At 39.5% G+C, this 27,967-nt stretch overlaps 2 protein-coding genes across 5 annotated transcripts in view; both read left to right on the top strand.

The window, feature by feature from the left end:
• Window positions 1–10,094, top strand: part of GIGYF2 (GRB10 interacting GYF protein 2) — a 100,562-nt gene extending 90,468 nt beyond the window's left edge. For both annotated transcript variants that reach the window (XM_081328391.1, XM_081328392.1), the window contains 9 exons: window positions 167–325; window positions 955–1,188; window positions 3,921–4,043; window positions 5,431–5,658; window positions 5,743–5,951; window positions 6,899–7,053; window positions 7,526–7,686; window positions 7,999–8,146; window positions 8,965–10,094. In XM_081328391.1, coding sequence (XP_081184517.1) covers window positions 167–325; window positions 955–1,188; window positions 3,921–4,043; window positions 5,431–5,658; window positions 5,743–5,951; window positions 6,899–7,053; window positions 7,526–7,686; window positions 7,999–8,146; window positions 8,965–9,032 — 1,485 coding nt within the window. In that variant the 3' untranslated portion in view covers window positions 9,033–10,094. The remainder of the gene's footprint in view (window positions 1–166; window positions 326–954; window positions 1,189–3,920; window positions 4,044–5,430; window positions 5,659–5,742; window positions 5,952–6,898; window positions 7,054–7,525; window positions 7,687–7,998; window positions 8,147–8,964) is intronic.
• On the top strand, window positions 9,375–27,944 carry SNORC (secondary ossification center associated regulator of chondrocyte maturation). 3 transcript variants are annotated; one of them, XM_081328396.1, is made up of 5 exons: window positions 9,375–9,488; window positions 14,336–14,485; window positions 24,815–24,997; window positions 26,023–26,081; window positions 27,313–27,944. In XM_081328396.1, exons 2-5 carry the CDS (start codon window positions 14,413–14,415, stop codon window positions 27,343–27,345), a joined length of 348 nt encoding a protein of 115 aa, XP_081184522.1. In that variant the 5' UTR covers window positions 9,375–9,488; window positions 14,336–14,412; the 3' UTR covers window positions 27,346–27,944. The 3 variants fall into 3 exon arrangements, with proteins under 3 accessions (XP_081184522.1, XP_081184520.1, XP_081184521.1); XM_081328394.1 differs by lacking the exon at window positions 26,023–26,081; XM_081328395.1 differs by lacking the exon at window positions 26,023–26,081 and having other exon boundaries at window positions 24,818–24,997.
• Window positions 27,945–27,967: the final 23 nt, after the last annotated feature.

The following is a 27,967-nucleotide window of genomic DNA, read 5'->3' on the forward strand; positions in this document are numbered from 1 at the left end:
CAGCAGAATCTGCGCCACATTCTAGGGAGTGGGGCATCTGGGTGGGCAGGTAGCGCCACAGTTATGTATTAAATTTCCGAATTTACAAGAAAAATAATTTCTGAATAGTAATTTTACAACATTCAGCCTCTTCGTGTTGCTTGAAAACTTTTCTTTTTGTTTTAAGGAGGAAGCTCTCAGGCGGCAACGGGAACAAGAAATTGCACTAAGGAGGCAGCGAGAGGAAGAGGAAAGGCAACAACAGGAAGAAGCACTTAGAAGGTTGGAAGAAAGGAGAAGAGAAGAAGAGGAAAGACGGCAGCGAGAAGAGCTGCTTCGCAAACAGGTGAAAAGAAGGATGCTGATCTGTTCAGAACGAATAGACTGGATAATCTCTGCTGCCTTCATGAAAACAAGATACTTGCATATTTCCTCCCCGGTGATGATTGTATTTTTAATAGGCCATCGTAGATGAAACAGAAAAGAGGTCGTTGTTGATTAAACACAAGGTTTTTAGCAATTCAAATGGATAAATGATGACACCCCCCCCCCCCTTCCCAAACTGGACAAATTTTTAAATGAACTTTGAAAACCTGTTCTCCCAAAACTGGGATGTCAGGGTATATTCCTCTTTCTTTGTGCTGTGTTTGTTCAGTTTGGGTGGGTTTCTTCTCTCCCTCTTACACGTACTGCCATGTTTACTTTTTCTTTATCTGGTTTTTTTTTTAGAAGTTGTGTCTGTTTTTGCATTCAAGTCGCCCAGAGTTAGTTGGGGGGTAGACAGATGAGTCATGTAATTAATTAAGGACTACTTAGTTGAATTATTTGAAATTAGTTCTATTCTGACCAATAGTTACGTTTTGGAGCAAGTTGCACTATTTGAAGCAGAGAATACCTACATATCTGTATAATTTGAAATACTTTTGAAAGTATTCTAGAATTTTAGAAGATTTGCTTTTTTTCTGAACTGGAAAGGAAGAGGAGGCTGCCAAGTGGGCACGTGAAGAAGAAGCCAAGCGTCAGGTAGAAGAAAACCGACTGCGCATGGAAGAAGAAGCAGCTCAGCAGCGGCAAGAAGAGGAAGAACGGAAGCGGAAGGAGCTGGAACTCCAACGCCAGAAGGAAATTATGAGGCTGAGGCAGCAGCAGCAGGAAGCTTTGCGGCGATTGCAGCAGCAGCAGCAGCAGCAGCAACTCGCACAGATGAAGGTACCAATATTCTCCAGTGTAACTTTTGTATTGTGTTCAAGTGAATAATGACCTGTTAACAAACGAATATGGAATTAGGCTCATAACGAGACTAGAGGTTCATCCTGTTAGTTCTGCAAAATCTTCACAATTGTTGCGGTTTTCACCTTTAGATCACAATATGTATACCTCTTATTTCAACCAGCAGCCTGTTTGCTGTTGTGTGTTTCAGACAGACAAAGAATAAGCCCTCTTTTGGGCCCCCAAGGAAGCCGATAAGCATTATTTCTTTGCTCTCTAAACAAAAACTTTTAAACTTGCCAAGTGGCATGTGTTAGTTCTAAATCTAGAACTTTGAGAGGAAAATGTACAGGTAGTCCTCGTTTAATGACCATTCCTTCAGTGACCTTAGTTACAGCGGCACTTTTTGAAGTTGTAGCTATGGCAGCTCCCCTACCGTCATTTGATCCAAATTCAGACATTTGGCAGCTCACCTGCATTTACAACCACAGAGTGTGCTTCATCTCCCCCCCATCCGTTTACCTCTCCCCTCTTCTCTGCCCTTCTGGCTACTCTGCATTCTGCCGTTCCTGTTGCCCTGCCCTCTGCTGCTCCAGCTAACCTTTGCCATCTTCTTCCTCCTGCTACTGACAAAGCACACCCAGCTGACCCTTTTCTGTGCCTGGCGCCCTGCACTCGGCCATCATCCCCAGCTGACCTCCTCCTGTTCACAAGACACTGTCAGCTGAGGCAGCTGCTGGCCTTTAGCAAAGCCTCCTGCGGTAGCAGGAGGAGGAAGAAGACACAGAAGGCCCAGTGCAGGTGGGAGGTGGAGTGAGAGAAACTAAAATGTTTGAGATGCATGGGAGATAGGCAGATGGGGGGGGGGGAACTGAATCAGAGGCAAGTTTGGCAGGACAGCAGAACCTCGTCTGCTGAAAGAAGCTCACCAGGCCTGGATGAGGAGAAGGCAGCAGGGTAGCACTGGTGAGAGAAATGTGAGTTTCCTTGTCTAACAACAGCATGGTCCTTGCCTAATGACCACAACCAGGAATAGCTGGAACTCCTATTGCTCAGCAGGGTGGTCACACATTTCACCTAACAACCACTTCACTTAGCAATGGACATTCTGGCCCCGATTTGGGTCAGACTACTTGTACAATATTTCTAGTAGTCACAACAGTGGGTTTTAATACCACCATAGCCTTTTTCTACAAGAAGCTGAAACTGAATAGTTCACGCTAAAGATGCAAACTTACAGAATGTAATTATTTTAAAGACAGATGGTAATTCTTTTCTGAATCTATACTACTCTTGATCTTTGAAGAAATCTACAACTCCAGCAAAACAAATACAGGTATTCAGTGACTTATGACCACAGTTGGGTCCAGAATTTCCATTGCTAAGCAATGCAATCAGAACATGCAATGTCATCTGACTGCATCACTTAACGACAGCAATCCTGGCACTCCCCATTGCTGCTGTTAAGCAAATTCCAATGGTTGTTAGGTAAGGACCCAACCCAATCCAAACCATTCCAGGTTTAGATCCCTCCCAGCCACAAGCCTCAGTTCTTCTGTGCTTCCCCTTCAACTCCCTCCAACTACTTATTTCCCTCCCCTCATCTCTGCCCTTTTGGCTGCTCTGCATCCTGTCTTGCACCTGGAAGCCTCAGCTGCCCCTGCTCAGCACTGTAGCGCAAAACTGTCTCACCCCAGGAAGTTCCAGCAACAACACACACAAAGTCTCAGCTTCCCAGGAAGTGCCCCGGTCCCAGCCGTATTTGTCTTTGCCACCCTGTACTCCAAGGCCCGTGCCACCCCAGCTGACCTTCGATGTCTGGTCCTGCAGCTGATGAGGTGCATCCCTCCTGCCCCTTCCTAGGTCTCATCAGGTAACCACTGTGCGCAACCTGGGGAAGAAAATCTCCTGCAGCCAGCAGATGCTTTGAGAAGAGTCAGGGCAGGGACCACGGAGTGTAGGGGGTCAAAAGGATATAAATGCGGGGGACAGATAGGTAAGTTGGGGGAGTTGAAGCAACCCTGTGGTTGTAAGTGTGTGTAGGCTGCTAAGTGCCTTAATCTTGATCATGTGACTGTGAGACACTGCAACAGATGTAAACTTGTGGACAATTTGTAATTCCCTTCATTCAACACACTGTAACTTTGACTAATCACTCAACAACTGGGCATACGTTATTTGTGTATAATAAGCAATATTGTATTTTTATGCATTATACTTTACTTTTTCCTCCTCCTCCTCCTCCTCCTCCTCCTCCCTCTCTTTCCAGGCTGTCCCATATGACACTTCACATTTAATCATTCTAGATAAAAACATTGTCCAAAGGCTCTGTCTCATGAATACTTATATGATCTTACTTTTGTTAATGCATCTTTTGGAGTTTCCCCTTCTGAATTACTGGTTCTTCAGCTGTTTTAGCCGTTTCCCTTCTTTTACATGGGATACTTAAGCTCAATAAAATACATTTATTTTTCACAGCTCTCTGTCTCAACCTTTAATCTGAACTTTACTACTGTAGAAACTTTCTCTTTTTTTGGTAATATGAAATTTATATTGAGGTACAATCTTGGGTATTATACAGAAAAGGATTGCAATTCTACAGTATAATAGAGCAATAATCAAATTGTACTTAAGCTAGTTCCTGTAGTCTTGTTTCTTATCGCATTTTTGATGTATTTCTTGTCTCCATTTGGAGAATCTAACTGGCATCTTCTGTGTATATTTGCTCCTAGCTCCCTTCTTCTTCAACATGGGGTCAGCAATCTAGTTCAAGAGCTTGTCAATCACAGGCAACATTATCATTAGCAGAAATCCAAAAGCTTGAAGAAGAGAGAGAAAAACAACTTCGAGAAGAGGTAAATGTTATAGCAGGGGTGTCAAACTCAATTTCATTGAGGGCCAAATCAACATTATGGTTGCCCTCAAAGGGCCGGGTGGGTGTGGCCGGTTAATAGCTCATGCCCAGGGGGCCTGGGGGGCGGGGCAGACAAGGCTGGGAGGGGGTGATCCAGAGTTCTCCGGTGGAGGAATGTGAGACCAAGGCAAGTGCCAAAGCCTCATCCACCATAGGAGCCTTGCCGTCCCCCAGACGAGAGGCCAAAAGGGGTGGTGCCTGGCTCGCTGCTTGGGAGACAGGACCTGGCCTGTGGGACAAAAGATGGGCAGACGGGAGCATGGAGGGACACAAGTCGAGCATCAGCGGGGGCCGGCTCCAGGTTGCCGTCTCTACTGTCTGGCAAGGCCAGAGAGGGTAATGCAGCACTCACCGTGGACAGGGAGACAGGAGTGTGGGGTGGCATGAGTCACCCATGGAGAAGGAGGAATACCATGGCCCGAGCAGAGAGGAGTCTGGGCTCAGACCTGCCCGGAGGAGGATCCAGGCACCAAGTTAGCAATAACGGTCCCCTGGGTGGCCTGGAGCCCTGGACAGCGGAGGCCAAGTGCCCAGCCTGGCCCTCGAGCTCCTGGAATACCAGGACCCTGCAGCCCAGCCTAGCCCCACTTCCCCGAGGGGGCGCCTGGCTGCTGCTAGTGCTGCCACGGGATGAGGTGAGGCTGGGCGCCTGAGGCCAGACATGGAGAGGCTGGGTGAGGCAAGGCTGGGCATGGCAAAGAGAGGGCGGGCGTGGCGAGGTGAGAAGCCAAGCAAGGAGAGGAGAGGATGGGCACGGTGGGGCTGGGTGAGGAGGCTGGGCAAGGTGAGGCTGTGCATGATGAGAGGAGAGGCTGAGGGAGGAGAGGCAAGGCCAGATATGGCAAGGCAAGGCTGGGCATGACGAGGAGAGGCCGGGCTTGACAAGGCAAGGCCGGGGGGGGGGGCAAGGTGAGGCAAACAAACTGCAGCTCCTGCTGGGCACCGCCAGCCCCTGTGCATTCTCTGGCTCCTGTGTGTGCGCCAATGGGGGGCACCTGGCTAGGGTGGGATGGGCCAGGGCTGAGACGGGGGGGCTGGCCCCTCGCTGTTTCCAGAGTGACCCTGCAGGCCAGATCTAACCAAATCGTGGGCCTTGAGTTTGACATACCTGTTTTAAGAACAATAGTTTTGGATACCTGCTGAGAGAGAAATCTGGAATTTGTTTCCTTAAGTCTGGGATGTGCATTGGGAAAGACATTAATTACATGATTCTACCTTCTCTTTTGTGCTTCTGAAAAATCCACTGTCGTTTGCAAAAATGAGTGGTGGCTACTAGAGGGCACTCCTGTGATGTTTTGCAATCAAGGTTTGCATTTTCTCTCTTCTAGCAAAGGCGTCAACAGCGTGAACTAATGAAAGCTCTCCAGCAGCAGCAGCAGCAGCAGCAACAGAAGCTGTCTGGTTGGGGAAATGTTGCCAAGTCTGCCGGCACTACAAAATCTCTCTTGGAGATACAGCAGGAAGAAGCAAGGCAGATGCAGAAGCAGCAACACCAGCAGCAGCAGCAGCAGCAGCAGCAGCAACAACAACCACAGAGCAGACCCCGCAGCAGTACAGTGAGTAGCTCCTAAATTTTAATGTTTATAATTTCTCATTTACCTCAAGGTAAATTTAAATACTTCATGCTTTTTGTTCCCCAGCAACCTTCAAATCGGCATACCAGCATTGGCAATTCAGTATGGGGTTCTCTAAGCACAAATCCTAGCAGCCAATGGGCATCAGATCTTGTCAGTAGTATTTGGAGTAATGCCGATACAAAAAATTCAAACATGGGATTCTGGGATGATGCAATCAAAGAAGTGGGTCCTCGTAATGCAACTAATAAAAACAAGAACAATGCTAGCATCGGGTAAGAATCTGTGTGGTTGAATTTTTCTTTCTTCTATTAGATAATGCCAAAGCTTGCTGCATTTCTTATAAATTGTTCAGTGGACGAACGTTTTCTATCAAACCGCAGCACAACCAGGATTGCTTATTTCATTATATTTTAGATTAGCTGGTACAAATAACTGGTAAAAATATTAGGCAGGGTAAAAGGCCATTACATGCAGTGGGCTATACAGCTTTGTCTTAAGAACAGCCTAGAGAGATATATGCATTTACAGAAGCTAAATCTCGCTTAAAAGCAAAAAAAGTTTTGTTATTCTACCTTCATTATTTTTATAACTACCTCAAGGTAGCGAACATCCCTTATACTCCTTCGTCTTCCTATTTTCCCCACAATAACCAATCCTGCCAGGTGAGTTGGGCTAAGAGAGAGTACTGGCCCAAAGCCTTCCTCGTGGCCTTCATGATTAAGATGGGATTAGAATTCACATTTTCCTGGTTTCTAGCATGGCACTGTGTCTGTCTGTCTGTCTTTTTAAAACATTTGTATAGCCGCCCATCTTAATACTGAACTTTGGGTGGCTTACAACCTACTCTAGCACATATGTTACGTCCAGAAATACCCAGAATGATGCACACAGGGCAAGACTTCTGCCGTGGCTATCTCTAAGTGACACACATCTTTCAGGATGGAAAAATGGAAGGTAGTCATTGAACAGGCAAGGGGAAGGATAGTCTAGCCCAGTATGGAGTCAAGTAAGTATGACTAGGAGCAAATGGATAGATAGTAAGTCCAGCTTGCTGCATCTGTTAAGATTATACTTCATTGTACACCCACATGACTTTTTTATATAATTGATAGTTTGCTGGAGTTTGCTGGTTTCTAGACTTGCATGCTTCCTATACTATTCCTGGCAGTCTACATCTCTTCCTCATACTGTGCAGTGATAGTGTTTTTCTTTGTCCCAGTAAATCTATAGGTGTTACAAGCAGGCATAATAAGAAGGTAGAAGAAGAAGAAAAGTTATTGAAATTGTTTCAGGGAGTTAATAAACCTCAGGATGGATTCACTCAGTGGTGTGAACAAATGCTTCATGCACTCAACACAGCTAACAACTTGGATGGTAAGCAGTAGTAAAAGGTACAAGCATCTTACAATATATACCACGCATGTTACCACATGTTACAAGAAATTGTATCATAGTTGCATTCCAAATCCATGATACTGTTTTGTGGTATAAATTAAAATGAGAAAATTATAGATGATCTAATACTCATTGCCCAGTATTCTTGAGGAGTGGATATATAAATTGTGCTGCATAATGCCACTTATATTTTGGAACCGTAGTGTTGCTGAAAAATAGGAGTAGCCTTTTTGCTGTTTTTATTAACAAGTAAATTCTTTATTAGATAACTGTGACGATAGGAAATGGTTTTTGTTTTTTATTTTTCTTCAAGCAGAAATAATTTTGTTTTACATAAAGCTTTTAAAGAAATGTATCAGACAGTTGATACTGGAAAGCTCTTGTCCATTGCATTGCATTACTTAACATTCTTTACAGATTTCTCACAACTGAATCTCCCTTCTTATTCTAGTTCCTACATTTGTTTCTTTCCTGAAAGAAGTGGAATCTCCTTATGAGGTTCATGATTACATCAGAGCTTATCTTGGGGACACCCCTGAAGCCAAGGAATTTGCCAAGCAGTTTCTTGAGCGCCGTGCCAAACAAAAAGCCAACCAACAACGGCAGCAGCAGGTTGATATTTCTGTTTTAGGGGAATATTTCCATCAGAAATAGATATTGCTTGGGCAGATAGATGTGGAATTGTTCTTAAAAAGGAAAGCATGTTTGAGTATGGATGTGTTAATATAGAAACTATTAATAATGTTTTTCTTAAAACTGTAGATAAAAAGTAAATGGAATAAACCATGATCATATGGAAAATGTCTATCAGATAACTGATAGTATATGGAAATGTGTTCTGATACATTCCTACAATAGGGAGAATGGTTCTTAGGCAAGTATACAAAGCTTAATTTTATCTTAAAATATGTCCTTTATTTCCAGGACTCCGTATGGGGGATGAACCATAGTTCTTTGCATACAGTCTTTCAAACTAATCAAAGCAACAATCAACAGTCCAGTTTTGAAGCAGTGCAGAGTGGCAAAAAGAAGAAGAAACAAAAAATGGTTCGTGCAGATCCCAGCTTGTTAGGTGAGTTTTAGAACCTCCAAATTAGAATTAGTTTGTAACGTTGGTGTGCCTTCAAGTCAGCCTGAACTTCTGACAGCTGCCTGGACTAATCCCTACAGTTTTCTGGGCCAAGCTTTTTGGAAGTATTTTGCTGCTTCCTCCTTCCTAAAACTGGGTGAGAGCAATTGGCCTAAAATTATCCAGGTGATTTTGGGTCCAAGGCAGGACCAGAACCCATGTTCTCCCAGTTTCTAGCTTGAAGCCTTCATCACATCAGACTGGTTCTCACGATGTAACATCATTGCTCTAAATATCTTGCACATTTTTCTGCAATAAACCAGAAATTTAATATGGTAATTAAATAAATGGAGTCCCACAGAGAACATAGAAACTAAGAAGAGTTGGAAATAACTATTTTGTCTCCTCTTGGGATTGCAGTTTTATTTATCAGTCAACACTCTTTTAGTCCCTAGAATTTGCTCCACAGATTATTTTATTACTTCTGCAATCAGATGTATGTAAAAAAAAACAGCTACAAAAGTTTTATGTACATATCTGTGCATTTAAACTTCATCTACTCCACTCTGTTGATTTGTTAGATTCCTAAGAAACAGAGGGTATGTATTTTTTATATAAAATATTTGATTATCAAGAGAATTCTTCAATAATACTTTTATTATATGAATCAATGTCTTAAAAGTACTGAACTGATATACTAGAAAGTTTTTTTTTCTTAACTACTGTCTATAATTTTGTATGGTTGTTTAATTACACATAAATTGGGAAGTATGAAACACAATTCATCTGTGAACTGATAAACTCGGATCTGTCTTTTTCAGGTTTCTCAGTTAATGCTTCATCAGAACGGCTCAATATGGGAGAAATAGAGACTTTGGATGACTACTGAGTCAATACCACTCACCTGGCTTTTCCAGTGTCTGTTAACCATGCATTCTCCACTGCCGGACAGAGTCCTTTCTCTTCACTGCTATCATCTTTGCTTTGCAAATGGATCACAGAATCAATCATCTCAGGCTGCTGTTTTTAGCTTCAGCAAATGCTTTCTGCCCAGGATTGCACAGCCACCTTCATTTATATTGGTCTTTGATTTTTGTACTGGGTAGACAGAAAAGAAGATTTATTCAAGAGGTTAAATTCAAAGCACTGTGAGTGATTTTTTTTTCCTCCCAAGCTATTTGGAAAGCCATCTGGAGGTCTACATATGGTAGCTTCCTTCCCTTCTGTCATCATTTTCACAACAATAAGCCCGTGCAATCATGGTGGAGAGCTCATGGTTAACAGATGTCATTCAGAACCAAAACGCCATGCAGATACTGACTTCCATGCCTTCCAGTTTCAGGAGGTACATTCATAAGTTAACTATAAAACTGCCAACAGCAGAAAATTTTTGTGGTGGGCAGCATTCAGCTTGGATTGGTCTGGCATTGCACACCCCTGTCAGCCTATCTTCAGCACATTGCATTTGGGGAAGCTGAAGTCTGTCTTCATTAAGTGGTGGTGTCGACACTACTTGAGTTCAGGCTTCAGCACATCCAGCCTTCTTGAACAATTGGGGACTCAAGTTGTGGGAGGAGGCACTTCAGGCTGAATTTCTCCTGTAATTCTCTTTCCTCCATTGTGATTGGGCCAGTTATTTTGGACCCTTCTGCTGTGAATTTGTCTCGTTTCAGAGACACACAGGATCTTTACCATATGTATGTTCATCAGTTGGCTTTGTATGAGAATTTGATGCTACCTTTGAAGCATGAAATGTAGCCAGATTTTCATCTGGTTACATGATGGTGATTCAGGATTTTGTAAGTTCTGCAGCAGCATTATGCCAAGGAACAGGAGATGTCGTCTTCAAAGAAAAATAAACGACACAAGGAATTTGAGCATTGGCAGTGTCTATGTTTGTAAAAAAAAAAATCATATGAATAAAATGCAGTGTGCTGGTTTTTGTTACATAGTACACTCTCCCATTACTTTCACTGTGCCCATATTTATCCCATCCATCTTCTCCCAGTTATATTCCGGAATTCAATGCACTTAGGTATCTCCACCCTTGTCCCGCTTACGCAATGAAGTTGTTATGTGAGGATTTTTTTTTCTGTCATTACCTGAAGAAAACAACTGAAGTTGCTTTAAATTTTATTTCAATTGATTTTCCCCTCCCTTCCTCGTCTTTCAAATGCCAATTTGTACAATAACTGTATAGAGATGGTTGTAGAGTTGTAAATAGTTTTGCATCTAGTAGCACAGAGAAACCTGTCACAAATCTGCTCTCCTGCTCTCCTTTACTTTGTACACTTATGAAGCAGGAGGGGGGTCGTTATGTTTACAACAGATCTTTAAATTCCTTCTGAACTCTACATAACAAGAAGGGGAAAACAAGAAGTTTAAAAAAATAAAACCTGGTTGTATTATTGCACATATTGTTTGCTTTTGTCAAAGCCAATGTTGGCCATCTTTTGTGGTGCTAAACTCAGCCTTGAAGTGCTACAAATACCCATTTGCTTAATTGACAAGCAAGTACACAGGAGCTGGAGGGACAGCAGTTGCTTTATTTTGTAATCCTAGAGGAACGTTGCTGGTTTTTCTACTTGATAATTTTAGAGGTGGAAATAAACATCAAGGCTGCAAATGATTGACAAAGATTCACTCTTCACTTTTTCCATTTGAAGACATTCCCTTATTCACACACTGGTTTTGTTTATGCAAGAGACCAAGTCTGGATAGTTCCTTTTACAGCTGTAAACATCTAGAATAGAGCCTTTCGTGAGCCTAGTGTGATCAAAACAGCAAGTACTGTATCAAACAGCATAGCTCTCTAATCTACTTGTACAATATGCTGTCTTTTGGGAACAGATGATTTTTTGTGACTCTTAAATGTAGACTTAACAATTCGGTCTACACTCCTTAACATTAGATTGTCCTAGATTTCAATAGCTGTTTGGGGATGAGTTAAGGAAATAAAAAATCAGATTAACTGTGTTTCAAATGTTCTATAAACATTTTAGAATGTCCACTTCCCTTTCTCTAAATTATTGTAACTGAATATTTTTACAGAGCCCTATAGAACAGTTCTGTACATCTCACCTCAAAAATAAATCCTGTTAAATTTTATTAGACTTACTTCCAAATAAGTGTTTTAGAATTGCTGTCTTCATGCGAGTCTCAATTTTTTTAAAAGTGAGATGTAAATTATGTAAATAAGGATGTAGTCCTTCTCTTAGATCAGTTTGCTAATCCAAGAACCTGTATACAAACGATTTTGAGTATGTAAGAAGCCAGTTCTAAACTGAACTAATTTTAGTAAAAAATTGGCATGGGTAAAATTTGAAGCTTGGGAAACAACTGCCTTATTTGAATACTACTACTACTACTACTACTACTACTACTACCAACAACAATAATAATAATAGCCTTTCTTTTGTATAATCTTGTAATTCATGGAGAGATAGACAACAGATTGAGATCTGTAAATAGAACCTGACATCTCAGGCTTAAATTAGATGGAATAGACTGATACGTATCTGTGCAAAACATTCCACTGTATGAACCTTTAGAGTCCAGTAAATAATTTTCTTTATTCATGTCAGAAGCACCTACAGACATATAGACATATAACATTCAATACCGTGCAAGTAAAATAGGCATAAAATAGGTCATAAAAATATAGCACATTTAAAAATATGTAAAATAGGATTAAAACTACATTATATTAATTAAATAATAAATACATTAGTAAATAATTAGCTCTTTGAGCCACCATTTGTAGTTGGTGATCTCAAGATTCTGGTAAAAAAATGGATTTTGCAACTTGAACTTTGTTCTGTAATGGACTCTGTCATAAACTATGATTTATTAGAAGCTTTCCAAATTTTAGTTTGGACAGATTTTAATGTCTAAAGTCAATTATCCTCTGCAGAATTAATACTGATAGTTACAATTATCCAAATGCCAATAAATTACCTTAACATAATGATCATCACATAGGCAGCTTTCTCCCTGAACAGGTACAAACTGAGATTTGAACTGAAACCCTTTAGAATAATAATCCTGTGAAGTGTGATACAACTGTTAAGTAGTATTTCAGTTATAATCAGTGGTGCTGGGTCATTTAAATAGTTTTAATGCAACTCATTTCTTAAGTATTACCTTGCTGAAAAAGGGAATAATGCTGCAGATCACCGATGTTCAGATGATGGCATTGTAGGATGTGCTATGGCTTTTGCTGTTACTGTTTATATACTTTGTTTATATATATGGATATTTAGCAGATTCTTAATGCCTGTCAGTCGGAAAGCAAGATGCCTAGGTGATTATAGATACGCATTTAATATACAGTTCCTTATCGATGCTGTTGGAATATTATAATTTTTTTACATTTTTTTATTTTATAAGCCACTTGAGTTTGTGCCAATATACCAAATAAGTTTATATATTACCTTTTTGAATATCAGTTCACCAAACTAACATACATACAGCAGTGGCAGCCTCTGCTAGGCTAACTGTTGTCTCTCTCTCTGGTGCCAAGTAATAAGAAACATCTTTTCAAATTTTTCCAGTTATGGTCAGGTGTGAATAAAAGTGAATATTTGCCAAAGGAACAAATATGGCAGTTAGACATGTGGAAAAATTTTGACTGAAACTTTGTGAGTTCAAAACAGACTGTTTTGAGCATTTTGGAAGTGTTTCAAACCCAAAGCACTTCCAAAATGCTTGAAACAGTAGTTTTATATATGAAATGGAAAAGTCTGTAGTTTCATGTGCAAATAATTTGAATCAAAACAGTTTGAGTGAGCCATGTGGCAGAGAGGATCTTATGCCTCGGATTTCAGACTGACTACAGAGAAACAATGAAGTTTTTTCTTGCAAAATTACCAAGCTTTTATATACATACTGATATAAATTATGACTCAGCAAGTAGTAATTTAAATTCATTTTAAGGTAATTCAAGTAGTGATTTTATCATTTGGCTATTTGTACAGTGTAGTAGTTTGGCTATTGAACTGGGGCTGACATGCAAAATTTGCAAAGGAAGAAATACAATTGTAATATATTTAATAATATAAGCAAAAATATAAAAACTCAAATGGAACTCTTATAACACAAAAGCATTGGTCTTTGATAGGTATAAATAGAAAATGAAACATTTATTTAAAAACTACCATTGTGCCTCTGTATAGCAATTTACAACAATTCACTTTTCAAAATTGAATTCTATAAACTGAAGTTAGATCAAGGATGTGTATTGGTTCTTAAAATAGTTTTTCACATTTTTATCAAAAATAAAAGCTCACCAGAATGAAACTAAGTTATTTGAACAATGCATACTTTTTCCAGTAAATTGAGCTAAACAAAATCATTCACTGCAGTTTGAATGTAAAGTTGCTGCAAATAATTTCAAGTGCCTAACTGATCTTAGCTGATTTTCTAAGCGCTCATGTAAATAAGTATCCTGAAGCAATTTTTTTCCTAATGAAAATTTGATTTCTACCTCTAATTTAGTCAAAAATACTTTCTGATATACATTTGAACATAAGGATTCTGGCTTTTCAAGGCATTGAACATTTCTGGAAGATTCAAATATGGCCTCATTTATATGATTCTTTCAGGTTAAAGAAATTTGGTCATCCCTTAGCAAACAGGAAAAGTTTTACAAAATGTCTGGAATTTAAATCACAGGATGGTTAATAAACATGGATCTGATATCTGAGATGTATTTTAAACTCAATCAAGAATTAGTGGATTATGTTGAATTTAAAACGTCTAATATCTGTTACTTTAAACATTATGTGATTGGCATCCTTCTATTTTGCACTCTCACACCCTATGCAAACAAATGCCTATTTTAAGTATAGAACTGTTTAATGAATAGGGTTATTCATTGCTATCCTAAACTTAAAATACGTAGCCCAGTTATTGGAAGCCTAGTGCAGCCTTTGGGGTTTTGCAGTTAACTTCCCATTAATGTATGCCTTACTCTGTTGGGAGAGGATTGAGTTTCCAAGGGCCAACTGTCAGAATTTGGGGGTGGAGAAATAAGACAAAATTGTTAGAAGGTGAAACTGCCTTCTGGCTTAAACCAGTTAAATCAGCCAGTCTGCATGCATAAATGAGGCTGTAGAGTATTTGCCATTCTGCTTATGTATATTTCTGCGTATGTAGAGATTTGAGAACTGACTGGACAAGGTTTTGATTTAGCTTCAGAAAATTGCTTCCTGATTAAGGATTTAGAGAGTTTGAGCATTTCCAGAAGCATCTCACTTTTTGAAGAGGCAATGCCCCGTACCAAGACATTTCACCTCATCCTACTGACACTGTCTGGAGTCCTGATCTCTCTTGTAAAAACTGGTAAGTTGAATTTCTTCTTTCTGGCCAACATTATAATTCAAATAGCATTTTTCCCTTTCCCTGTGCATTCCCAGAATTCTAAATTTCTTTTCCATAAAGGCAGTATATGGATAACTAACATAATAATGAAAACTAGGATGAGATTAAAATTTATGAGAGTAAAGTTGTGTAACTAGTTTCATTTTGGTCAGATGGAACATAATTCAGCTTTAAACCCTTGAAGAGGCTGGAACTTCTTAAATCTGTATTGATAGAGTTAACTTGGGTGTGTTCAGAAAAAGTCATCATAAACATGGGACATGGTTTTGGCTATAGAATTTTACACACTGGGAATTATTCCATTTTTAATGGAAGTTTTTCATTCTGTATCTGAAGATGAGAGTGAACATTTGTTGAAATATAAAAAAACCCCACAATTGTTGGAGTAAGATGTATAAGCCATATGCAAGTTTCTGTGACATTCTTGGGGGTTTTATCTCCATATGGTTAGCAGAAAGAATTATGAATCGATGACAGCAGATGTATTTTAAGATGCTTAGTTTGAATAATAGATTGCAGAACTGATTTGTGGAAGGGTTAATTTCTCCAATTTGCTCAGTACCATGAAAGTCATAATTCAAATATCAGTGAGATTCAGTATTATAAAAATATATAGAAACAGATATTACTATAAAAAGCGTTAGTGTAGAAGGGGTTTGTGTGTGTGTGTGTGTGCACGCACACACGTGTGTGTTCATTGTTCCTGGAAAATAAATGCAGAATAGAATATATATTCAGATCTTAGCCCTGAACCAATATAACTGCTGAAAGCATTGAGGATACGTAAAGTTTTCCTTCAAGCAAAATGAATAGTTCAGAGAAATAATATTCCTCCAAGAAAAGTGAATAGTTCAGAGAAATAATAGTATTCTTTTAGTACTCGCTCTGTCCCTTGTGTCTTTCCCATTTGAAGTACATAGTTCTCAGAGATTTCAAACAAAAATACATTCTTGCACTGATGTTTGAGATTTCTTTACTTGGGATTATTTGGGAGGAATCTTTAAATAAAAGAATATGCATTGTACCACTGACCCATAGTCCCTTGCCGCTTATTGTGTCTAGAGAAGAATTTTGATGCAGACTCTGATGTCAAGGTTTTCAGTCCAGTGCAAAAAATATAGGCTGTGCTGATATTTCTGGAAATAAATGTTATTTCAGTTACGAGTACATGTGGGAGAAGAATATGGAAATGGAAGAGGTTTCAGAATATCATAATAAATATATATTAAGAGATGTATCTTTTTTCTGTCGTTTGGATTCAAAGCTCGACAGATGTTTAGCTGCTCAGTTTTTATTCAGCATTGTACATTTGTCTTGCTATTTTTAGGACCCTTCAAACTTGAAGAGTTTCCTATTAAACAGCAAAAAAGACTCTTCTCTATTTTTCACATATGGTAAATACACAAAAACTCATTTCTGTAAAATTATATTTTTTTAAAACAAAGTTGTTTGCAAAATGTTTCTTAGATATTTGATAATGATATCATGAATGGAATGGAATGAATGGTTAAGCATCGAGTGGTTAAGCATCGAGGTAGAAACCACCTTAGGCATAAACCTAGTTGCGTAACAGGCCAGTCACTTTCTCTCAGCTCTTGGAAGGAGGCAATGGTAAACTTCTGAAAAACCTTGCCAAAAAGCCCAGGCAGTTTATGAAAACTGGACACAAAGCAGAAGAAAAAAATGAGGATGTTTTACTTTTGATGTAATAAAATTTTAGAAGACGTTCAAGAAGAAAGAATTTTTTTTTATTTCAGTTAAGGAAAGGCACCCTGATGAGTTTTCTTCACAACAATATGGGCATGGTTTGCAATTGCCTTCATTCAGGATGCTTTTTAACTAGCTAACAGTCTATATTTACTGGTGGTCTTTTGTCCAAGTATAAGTTGATTTTGGAAATGATAAGCAACGAATCAGCGAACACATAGAGGCAAACAAAGTCATAATCAAAAGCCAACGTGAGTTTGTCAAAAACAGATCATGCCAGACAAATCTTATTGTATTCTTTGACCAGGTGACAAAATTAGTGGACTAGAGGAATGCTGTGGATATAAGGCATTTGATAAAGTAGACCACTACCTATACTACTCTATAAGATAGAAAAATCTGGGTTACACAGCATCACCACCAGATGAATTCATAGTTGGCTGACCAGCTGGAGGAAAGTGTGTAGTGCAGTGCCCCAATGCTCTGTTCTGAGCCCAGTGCTCTTCAACATCATCAAAGATTTGGATGAGGGGATAGATGGGGAACTCATCAAATTTGCAGACGACACCAGGAATAGCTAACACTCCAGAAGATAGGCTTATGATAAAGAAGGATCTTGACAGACTTGGAACATGAGCATTATCTAACAAAACGAAATTCAGTGGTGAAAAAAGTAAGGTTCTACATTTAGGCAAGAAAAACCAAATGCACAGATACAGTATATGTGGTACCTTGCTCAATAGTAGTAACTGTGGGAGGGATCTCGGAGCCCTAGTGGACAATCACTTAAATATGAGCCAGCAGTGTGCTGCAGCTGCCAAAAAAGCCAACACAGTGCTAGGGTGCATTAAGAGAGGGATAGAAGCAAGTTCACGTGAAGTATTAATACCACTTTATAATGCCTTGCTAAGGCCACACATGGAATACTGCATCCAGTTTTGGTCACCACGATGTAAAAAAGACGTTGAGACTCTAGGAAGTGTACAGAGAAGAGCAACAGATGATTAGGGGACTGGAGGCTAAAACATATAAGGAATGGTTGCTGAAGTTGGGTATGTCTAGTTTAATAAAGAGAAGGACGAGCTGTGTACCAATATCTCCGGGGTTGCCACAAAGGAGAGGGAGTCAAACTATTCTCCAAAGCACCTGAAGGCAGGACAGGAAGCAAAGCAAAGCAACCTAGAACTAAGGAGAAATTTCCTGACAGAACACAATTAACCAGTGGAACAATCTGCCTCCGGAAGTTGTGAATGCTGCAACACTGGAATTTTTAAGAGACTGGACAATCATTTGTCTGAAATGGTATAGGGTTTCCTGCCTGAGCAGGGGGTTGGACTAGATGACCTGCAAGGTTCCTTCTAACTATTATTGAGTTTTTTTCTTAGCTTCTAAATCCAATCAAGATCAACCAGGAGTTGGAAATTTGTAATCAAAGATTTCTTGTGAAATTGTATGCTGAAATATGTGTAACAGATCTTAAAATCGTCTAAGAAAAAACAGATAAAGCTAATCTGGCAAGTGTTGCTTTTTATAAATCTGGGTTAAGTTCTGGCAAGCAACTACGTTGTTTTCAAGATACTTATGGTCATCACTTTATGATCTGCTCTAGAATTTTTCCTGCATGCTGTAAGTTTTAATAGTGCATACAAGATTTTACAGCCAAATGGAAAATCCTTCTAATTTTAGGGGAATAAATTATGTGTCTAGTTTTTCTGTTTTATTTTGTTCATGCAGCATTTGAATATAGTAATCCATGCATTTACCAACTGACTGTTTTTAACTAATTTCAATTCGTGTACTTGTGACTGAAGCGTGCAACCTCACAAGTGCACATCTGCATGGAATTCTGAACAATGATCGACAGTAACCAGTTTAATTAGGTCATATAGTATGCATTACGAAGATTACTTTTTGCCCATTGTGTTTTGATTTTTTGAAATGAATTTTTCCAGCTTGCTTCTGGGGGGGCAAGGAGAAATGCTTCAAGCAAAAACAGAATGATGAAAAGGGTAGCGCCAGCATGGGCAGTATAGACCGACTTCTTGTAAACAAGTTTTGTTTAACGTTCAGCCTCTACCGATCCAGGACAGAGAACTGCACCACAGTCTTCCCTTGTGCCTCTGAAGAAGGGCTTCATTCATCCACACACTGGCCACATGCCCATGGTGGCTACCTGGATCCAGACAGTCCACTGTTGGTTTCCAAGAGCATTTTGGTCCCTGCTTTTCTGTGTTGATTGCTCGGCTTTCTGAAGCAGAGTCATCCAAGCTGAGCAAGGAGATAGTCCAGTCAGCCCCAAAGGAGACATGGAAGCAGTTGAGTCAAATGTCTGTGCAGTTTTTCCCTTGCTCAGTCACAATTGTATAAAGAGAAAGCAAATAATAAAATAAAGTTGAATTATCCACTTTCTTGAGGCTAATAAAGGCTAGCTTGAAGTAAAATGGCTTAGTGTTGCCTAAAAATAAGTGAGCTTAATGTGTGCAGAAAGTTGTAATCTTGATTCTGAGAAGACACAACCCCAAATCCCATTGTGCCCTTCTAAGCAAAAGCCCACTGTTGGATATTTTGTATATTTAAATTCAGCTGACCTATTTTTTCCCCAAAAACAGTAGACCTTTTTCCTAACTTACCATAGCCACTTTTTTCCTGTATCAATAAATCTGAAGAAAGCTAAAATAATTCAAGGTACTCTGCATTAAAACAATATTGCTGTGAAGGTTACTTCAAATTCCTGCCTAACGCTCAAATAAGGAGACAATCCTATATCAGAATTTATAACTTATTTGTCATATTTGGAATGTTTAGTGGGATGGAGATGACCAATTCTGTATCATCAATTTCATAGCTGCCAATATTTCAAACTCAGAAAGGACCTGGTAATTTCAAGGTGCTCTGCATAGCACAACAAAATTGTTTTGTTCCTGTCTTTTCGTCCAGATTCCTGTCTCTCTCAGATTCTAATGAGATAATCGATTTTGGCTGGGTTTTGTTTCACAGTTTGTTTGTTGTGCCCTCCAGTTATTAATTGACTCTTGGTGGCTGCCTGGACAAGTCCATGCCATTTTCTTGGTAAACTTCTCAAAAACAGTTTTGCCCTTTCCTCCTTCTGAGGATTGAGAGAAAAAAAATGTCCCAAGGTCATCCAGTTGTGCCTCAAGAAGGATTAGAACGCATAGCCTTCCAGTTTCTAATCCTGCTGCTTTAACCAGTACACCAACCAGTAGACCTTTCACCTTTGTGCAGGTCTAATCAAACAAGACATTCAAATGATAGTTTCTTATGTTCTTTCTTTAAAGTTTGCACTTTGAAGTGTAGCTTTTACTGTCCAATTCTGCAAATATTTCAAGGGCCATGTATCAATTTTGATTAAGTGGGTAGAGCAGATAATAAGGAAAGTTATCATACTGACCCTTGTTTATTTGCTTAGAAGTAAGCAAGAACATTAGTTTTTTTAAAAAAAAACTTGTCAGCATATGTACTAGATGGACTGTAGTATATTCCTAGGCTAGCGTGTATATACAGTAATTCCAAATTCAGTAAAAAAAATATTACACAATGGCCAACCACAAACACACTCTACCCCCCCCCCTTTTGCTCAATAAAACCATTCTCAGAAGCAAGCTTTTCTATGAAATGTTTGGCTAAATTATTGTTAACTTAATGTAATCTTACATGTGACTGTTCCAATCTGAATTCTATTAGGCTTCTTCCTAAGTAAGAAAGTAATAAAACTGCAGCTTTATTAAGCAGCAAAGGAAGAATTCCCTCACTTCTATCTCTCTCCCCAATAATAATCATTGGCTCACAATATAGAAACAAACTGCCATCTGGAAAAACATACTTATACTTTGTGCTTCATGTTGCATGCATCAACATAGCTAGGCTTTTGCACATATGAAGTTGTTCTGGTCTGCTCTGTATTATTTAAGCAAATAATAAACTTCTGAGGTCCTAGATGCAAAAGGAATCTCCTGCCCTAAAATATGGGGGGTGGGTCAAGGGCTGTAAATGATTGCAGTTACTATTTTATCACTTTTACAATTACATGACTGCATTTGCCCTTAAGTGTAAGAGGAAAACCCCTAAGAAATATATAAAGTATGTTATAAAAATTGCAAAGCAAAACCAAATGAAATGAAAAACATTCATTAGAACAGAACTGCTGGCGTAGTCAGTGGCAGAGGCATGGGAAGACCAACATAAGAAGGTAGCTTTTTAAAACGTGTCTAAAAAAGTAAAGGTAAAGGTTCCCCCGCACATGCGTGCTAGTCGTTTCCGACTCTAGGGGCCGGTGCTCATCTCTGTTTCAAAGCCGAAGAGCCAGCGCTTGTCCGAGGACGTCTCCGTGGTCATGTGGCCGGCATGACTAGACGGCAAAGGCGCACGGAACGCTGTTACCTTCCCACCGTAGTGGTTCCTATTTTTCTACTTGCATTTTTACGTGCTTTCGAACTGCTAGGTTGGCAGAAGCTGGGACGAGTAACAGGTGCTCACTCTGTTACGCGGCACTCGGGATTCGACCCGCCAAACTGCCGACCTTCTGATCGACAAGCTCAGCGTCCTAACCCACTGAGCCACCGCGTCCCAAAACGTGTCTAAAATATGCCAAATTGGAACTTGGTACACTGCAGAGGATAGGCACACACGGCCACAATTCCTTCGTACTACCTCCAAGTGGCCATTCATAGGCAATGGCACAGAGAAACAGGTCTCTCCTGACCATCAAATGTACTTCAGTGACTAGTGTACCTGGAAGGGCTGCATAATTTTAAAGAAATCTTTTTGGCATGTCCATATATGTGTGTAAATTCTGGCCAGGGCAAAGTCCTGCCTATGGGCCATCTTGCTAAGGTAGATCAAAGTACTGCCATGTGGCTTTCAGAGGGGCGGGGGCGGGGAGCCTTCTTTCCCAACAGCTACTTGTGTCATCAAAGCAGACTTTTTGCTAGAGAACTATTATATCTTAACAAATGAAAGTGGATTGTCTTTCCGCATCATATTAAGCAAGTCCTAAAAAAACAGGTTAATGATTTGGCCTTCCTTCCTTCCTCTTGTTTGGTGCAATTCTGTTGATGGACTAACATAACCTTTTGGAAGGATCGGTATGTCCATATAAATGGGCACCCACACACAGATTGCTGCTGTCTTTCTGCTTTGTTCATGTTCTTTGGTTACTCCTGCAATCCTTTGGTCCGGGACTTATTTTTACACATGTTTTGTTACACAATTAGGTAGTTCTTAAGGGTGGTTCCAGTTTTCAGCTGGGTGTGATATTTCCAGTGCTTCAACAGGGCCCTGTAGAATGTCTCCAGTTCTTGTTAGGGTCTCTGTTTCAAGCTACCTAACAAAATGAGCTTTGATTCCTGCCTTCTGGGTCTACCCATAAATAAACATAAATGGCATTTCAGTTTCTCCTGAGATGCTTAGGGGAAAAATGAACTGCAGCATCAAAGGAAATGTAGTTTTCTTGGAATCTCGCCTCATAATTGCAAAGGGGGAGGAGACTCTGCCCCCAGTCTTCCCTACTTCCCACTGCAATTGTCTGAATTGAGATTGAAGTTGTTACGTACGATGCCCATTCCTGAAAAAAGTTGCTTCCTCTTATGTCAACTGTCCACAGCCTGATACCCTCCAAAACGTTTGATTCTAGTTCCCAGCCACAAGGGCTAATATAAGCATTGCCTTTTGTCTTTCATTGTGCAAAACACAATAAAAACAATGTTTAGCCTCAAAATAGAAGTAGTCCTTTAGTTAATGGCCACATTCCAGCTGCTAGCCACCTGAATTTTGATCACATAACCACAGGGATGCTGCAATGCTCATAAGTGTGAGGACAGTTGAAAGTCACTCTTCAGTAGCGTTGTACCTGAACTGTTGATAAATGCTAAATGAATGATAAGTTGAGGACTACCTATATATTGAAGGATTTTAACAGGGCCAGGGAGAGATCCAGATTCAAAGGGCAATATGTGATGCAGAGTGCTCAGAGATGTGCTTAGGGTGCCTGTTTGGAGCACCTTATAGTAACTGGCTTTTCCTGAGCTTGTGCTAATGCCTTCCACAGCTTACACAGATCCCAGCAAAAAAGCTATTTAAGATGTTCCCAGAAGTGTCTGATGCTACAAATTGCATTTTGCCCATTAAATCTGCCTCTCTACAGAGCCTTCTTTCCCCTGTCTTACCAGCATATACAGTATGTCAATTTCATTTGTAACTGGGAATATCACTTTCCCTGCCATGTATATGTCATGTAATCAATTGTTACTTGTAATGAAGCTATGCAAAACCTTGTGTCTATTTGATGCTTTTTTCTTAGAAACAGATACCTCAGGAGGATAGCCAATAGACTGTCTAGCAAACTGTGCATAAAACTAACACACTCAAGCAGCAAATGTTACATACCCATAGCCATAATATCTTTGAGCTTTTATATATATTTGTTTCAAAATTTTAAACTTAAAGGCCTCTTTTTAGGCGTTCTTAATCATTCCAGTATAAGAATTATGCTCAAATTTGCTATTAAATGCAGCCTGTGCTCACACACACACAAAAAAAGAAAAAAAATCCTTGATGTGATGCCTATTTTCATCACCCTTTGTTTGTTGGGATGGGGAAGATATTTTCAAAATTATTTGAATCAGATGCCTCAGTCTGATCTGATATATACATTTGATGGCTTCCAGTTTATATATCTTTGGTTTTCTTCCACTCCTATCTAAAATTTTAACTAAATGCAGTTGTGGCTTTTAAAAATTACCCTGGTTGCACTCCTTTTGAGACAGACAAGCAAGTTTGAGAAGGTCTCCATTTTGGGGAGCTTGTGCATGCAAAACAGAACAATGACCAGAATTCACTCCTCCTCTGCTTGGGGAAACCAAAATGAAGCAAAGCGGAAAACCTGGAATTTGTTCCCATTCTGTTGGTCACTCTAAAAAGTTAAGAAATTATCCTTCCTATTTTAAAAAAAGGATTTAAAAATTGATATTTTTCATTATTGCTTTCCAGTTAACAATGGTTTCTTTTATAAAATTGCAAGGTGTTGTTACATAAGATTACTATTTAATTATTAAAAATAAATACATTTTTGCTAACTCTAATCTCCTGAAATAGCCCATGCACAGTGATAGGATTCAACCAGTTCACACTAGTTTGGCAGAACCGGTAGCTAATTTTTTGTTCCCCAGGCCCAGAATGGACTTCCAGAAGCGGCATCCACACAGAGAACCGGTTGTTCACATATTTGAATCCCACGACTGCCCACAAAATTAAAATAAAAGAAAAATATATGAAAATTTAAAGGACATAAAAATTCCAGAAAATATAATCAGATTGTTCAAAAGTCCATTTCAAATCAAGCAGATCTGAGCATCAGTCACGTTTTCCCCTTCAAAACAACCTTTTTAGGCGTCTGTCTGTCTGTCTATATCGATCATCTATCTTGCCTATGAAAAAAATCATCTACACACCCTTTTATGGCCTTGTATGGGTGCAAATAGCTTTCAGGAAACAAGGGGTGACTAAGGGCCCAGGACAGAGATTGGCAATAGAGAGCTGAGCTTTCAAAGAAGAGCCTTAGCTGCAGCTACTGAGTTACTTAGAGCCTTTCAGACTTTAACCAGCCGAGGACAGAGGACGCTTTCTATCTTTTGCAGCAGGTTCCTATTGGAAGATGTTTTTGAAGTACAACACTGCTGATTGTGCCTTAGATTAATGATAGGCAGAGCAAATTTTCCAGCTTTTTTTTTTAATCCAGTGAAAGCATCATCAGGAGATTCCTCCCATGGGCCTTTTTCTGCAGCTGTGTTACTAGGCTGCTAAAGGAGAGGCCTACCTTAAGAAAGTATTCTTATAGAGAAGACTTATGAATAGATTAACAATGATAATTAAAGATAAGACAGAGTCAGAGTATTATGAAATTTGGGGAAATTTTTTTGAGTGGGTGAAAAGAATATGCTTAAAAGACAGCTAACACTAATTTAGATGGAAGAAAAATGAGATAAGGATATTATACCTAATGTAGACATTGGAAATCTAAGGAGAGAAGCTGCTCGGACATTACCCCTGAATTGTATCGGAAGAGGAATGGGAGGGAAGAAAGGAGAGGAGAGAGGGAAGAGAGTAGAGGAGGGGGAAGGAAGTAGGAAGGTTAGAGGAAAAGAGGAGGAGAATGGGGAGAAACGGGAGGGGAGTGGTGAAGGAAAGAGGAGAGGAGAGGAAGAAGAGATAAGTAGGAAAGAAAGGAGAAAGGGAGAAAGAAAGTAGAGAAGAGGGAAGAGAGAGAAGGAGGGTGGATACAGTGAAAGGGGAAATGGGCGAGCAACACCCAAACCTACGTGTATGTATGTATGGCAATATATTTGTTGACTTGTTTGTGGAAGAAATGGGAAAATAAAATTGAATATATATATATATATATAAAGAAAGTATTCTTATAGAGAAGACCTTATTCCTTTGGAGAAATTCAGGAAAACTGTCTACCCACTTTCTCTGCTTGTTTATGCTTAACCATACTGGTAATTTAAGCACAGGTTTTGGCCTGCTCTGGATTGCCAAAAGACTAAATGGCTTGTATGTTTTTCCCAGCAGAATACTCACAAGGACCTATCCCAACTTTGTGGAATGATCCACCAGAGCTGCAGTCAGGTGGAGGGCCTTTAGAAACCACCCCTCCTGCCCGCTTCTCAGAGTCTACAGGATTCCCATCATACACATCTGATTATGAACTAGAGGACACCACCCATCTCCACCAGCTGGATAATGACAATGGTATCCGTGCTTGGCAGCAGGGCTGATTATTGGGAGGGTTCTAGTGACCTCTTGTCAGGCCTTCTAATGAAGGGTTGCAGAACTTGCACATCTCCCTCAGGCCATGTGCCCATCAAAGAAAGAATGAAACTATGTGTTATTGTTAAGTTGGTTCTGAATATACACCTAGCACTTTTCTTTTCCATTGATTGGCTACATAAAGAAGCCTGGCTGTCTATATCAATCTCATGGGAGCTTTTAGGATCATTTTTCTTCCTCTGTTACAATTAAGTTTACAGTAGTTTAAGGGAAAGGGTTAAAGGGGGCAAACTCTTTCCAGGCATTTCTGTGCTAGGTATAATTAGTCCGTTGCATGTAACTTTTAGTTGGTGGGATTCAGGAAGGAATATGTTTGTCTGCAACCCAGTCTTAAGACATCCTAGCTTGCATAGGACAATGGAACCAGACCTAGGCTAAAGCTGGACTTTAGTTGTGCTTGTGGAATGCTGGCCAGAGGGTACCCAAACTAGTTGTGTACCCTTCCCATCAGCAAGGAGTGCTGCTTGTGGCAAATGTGCACCTGATACCCTAGTAGGCACGTGCAAAACTTGAGAAGTTTGGGAATAGAAAGTTCTGAAGAACAAGAGAGTTTCTTGCTCAGAGTATGCTGCCTCTCCTCTAGACCAGGCTGTTTAGTGGTCAGTTGTTAATTTTCCAGGAGTAAATTCTTCAGACTAAAAGTGATTAAAGTTATTCTGAATATGGTGTTCTGAACAAAGCAAGTCTTTGAGGGATCACCCCCCAGAATATAACCTTCACAGGAAAATTAGACAAGAAGTTTAAAGAATAAAAGGCAGTACATAAATCAGTGCCTGGAAACAGGGAATACGGTATCAGAAAGATAGGGAGGTAGAGTGGATTAGTGCTATACTGTACACGATGCTAATTTGAAGGAGGAAAGTTGATTGAGTGTGCATGGGGGTGTGTATAGCACCTGAGCACATCTCCATAAGTTCTATGTGTCTAACAAAAGTTATTATTAACAGCTGCAATACAATTTCCATTTGAATCTCAGCTCATCTCTGTTCTGAATAGTTGGGAGCAGGTATAACTGTATTTTGATGTTTTACTCCCTTTCTCTTACCTTCTGCCTTTATTATACTTACAACTAGTTATTTGTGTGTGTGTGTGTTTTAAATAATGCTGCCTAGCATAGTAAAGAGTAGTGAATAGTATACTATGTGTACATAAATGTATGCCCATTGTATATAAATTTACAGCAAAATTTATGTATCCCAGTATGGACCAACAAATACAGAATACAATCCTCTATTTTGACTTGCTTTTTAAAGTTCATTATCATAAATTGCAATGTATTTAGTTCTAATCATAATACGTAGCCATGGAAAATTGAAAACTGGAGGCTATCACATTTAATACAAACTAGACTTGTGCCATCCAGATTATAATTAGGCTCTGCTCATGAATTTCAGCTCTACTCTTGCTATGACTCACTGGTTCAGCTTTAAGCAAATACACATGCACACACACACCAAAGGTTATCCAATTATCTTTATTTTTCATATTTCCTCTATATACCAATTTTATGTTATTTCATCTCTAGTTTAATATTACAAAAATTAAATTTTGCCAATTTGAATTCAAGGACTTAGAAGGCAATAGTTGCACTGGAGTATAACATGTATATTTTAAAATAATAAAACACCTGAATATTTGCAGTTATCTTGGCATGATGGAAAAGTGGCTTGCTATTGTAATCTTCTGTAATATCCTCTCAACTTTGTGATCTATTTTAAAGTACTAGCCTTCCCAGATGATATTTGCAGAGGGGATCAAAAGGATGACCATAACCATGTGATCTCTTTTTTAATATGCATCATGTGCATCCTTTACACAGGAAGCAATGATTCCCTATCTTTGACAGCAGCTGCTTAGTTTTTAAGCTCTACTGAGGATTACCTGGTGGTGACCGAAGATTGGGAGTGCAACATACTACCGTGGAGCTTTCTATTTCCACTACTGTACTCTTAAGCAGTATAAAATATGGAGGGGAAGAGCCATAACTCTTTACCCCCATCCTTAAATGTAGGTATTAGTCACTCATTTAGCAAATATGGTAGAATCATTATAGAGTCAATATAGGTGAGCAATTGTGGGGGTATTGTATTCTCTTCCTGCAACTGCAGTTTTAGGCATAATCTACTAAATTATTTATTTTAGTATTTGTATCTCATTTTTAACTAATTTACTATTGCATTGTTTATTGTATATGCCAAAACCAAGTACTCTTCTGTTCTCTTTCATCTCATCTGCAGGGTCTCTGGGTCCTGGGGCTATCGGTGCCATAGTAATTGCTGCTCTGCTGGGCACGTCTGTGATTGTGGCCTTGATTGTTATCACTCTACGAAAATGTTCTGCTTCCTAAAATTAATAAAAAGTGTTTTCCTCCCCAAGTATACTCTTGTTGAATCTTCCCCTTTCCTCCATGCTTGCATATTTTGGGAGAGACTAGGAAGAACAAAGGTATGCCTGCATTTCAGAGGGCAACCTGTCCTCAAGCCACCTTGGATCACAGCCAGGGTGCTTCTTCACTTTCAGACAAAAGGCCTTGAAAATTCAGTCTAATGATTGCAGAGTTGGATATTGGGTGGGAGGTACAGCTAGACTGACCGAGAAGCTGCTACAAGCATCAAGTTCCTGACAAGAAGACGCTTGCACTACCAAATATCATGAAGCACATGCATTACTGAAAGGTCACATTACATTCATGCATGCATTTAAAGGCACATATTAAAACTGACTATGAAGGCTTAATTGCTATAGCAAAAATAAAACCATAACCAGCAGCTTAGCTTTTGATTCCTGAAATACTAGTGCTGGGGAGTAAGATCAAGCTGTTCTGTATTTATTTTCAGATGGCCTGATTTTATATACTGTTCTGTTATAATTAAACAAGCCTTTCCCCCCCCC

The sequence above is a fragment of the Vipera berus genome, assembly GCF_964194415.1.
Source record: "Vipera berus genome assembly, chromosome: 5".
Classification (NCBI taxonomy): Eukaryota; Metazoa; Chordata; class Lepidosauria; order Squamata; family Viperidae; genus Vipera; species Vipera berus.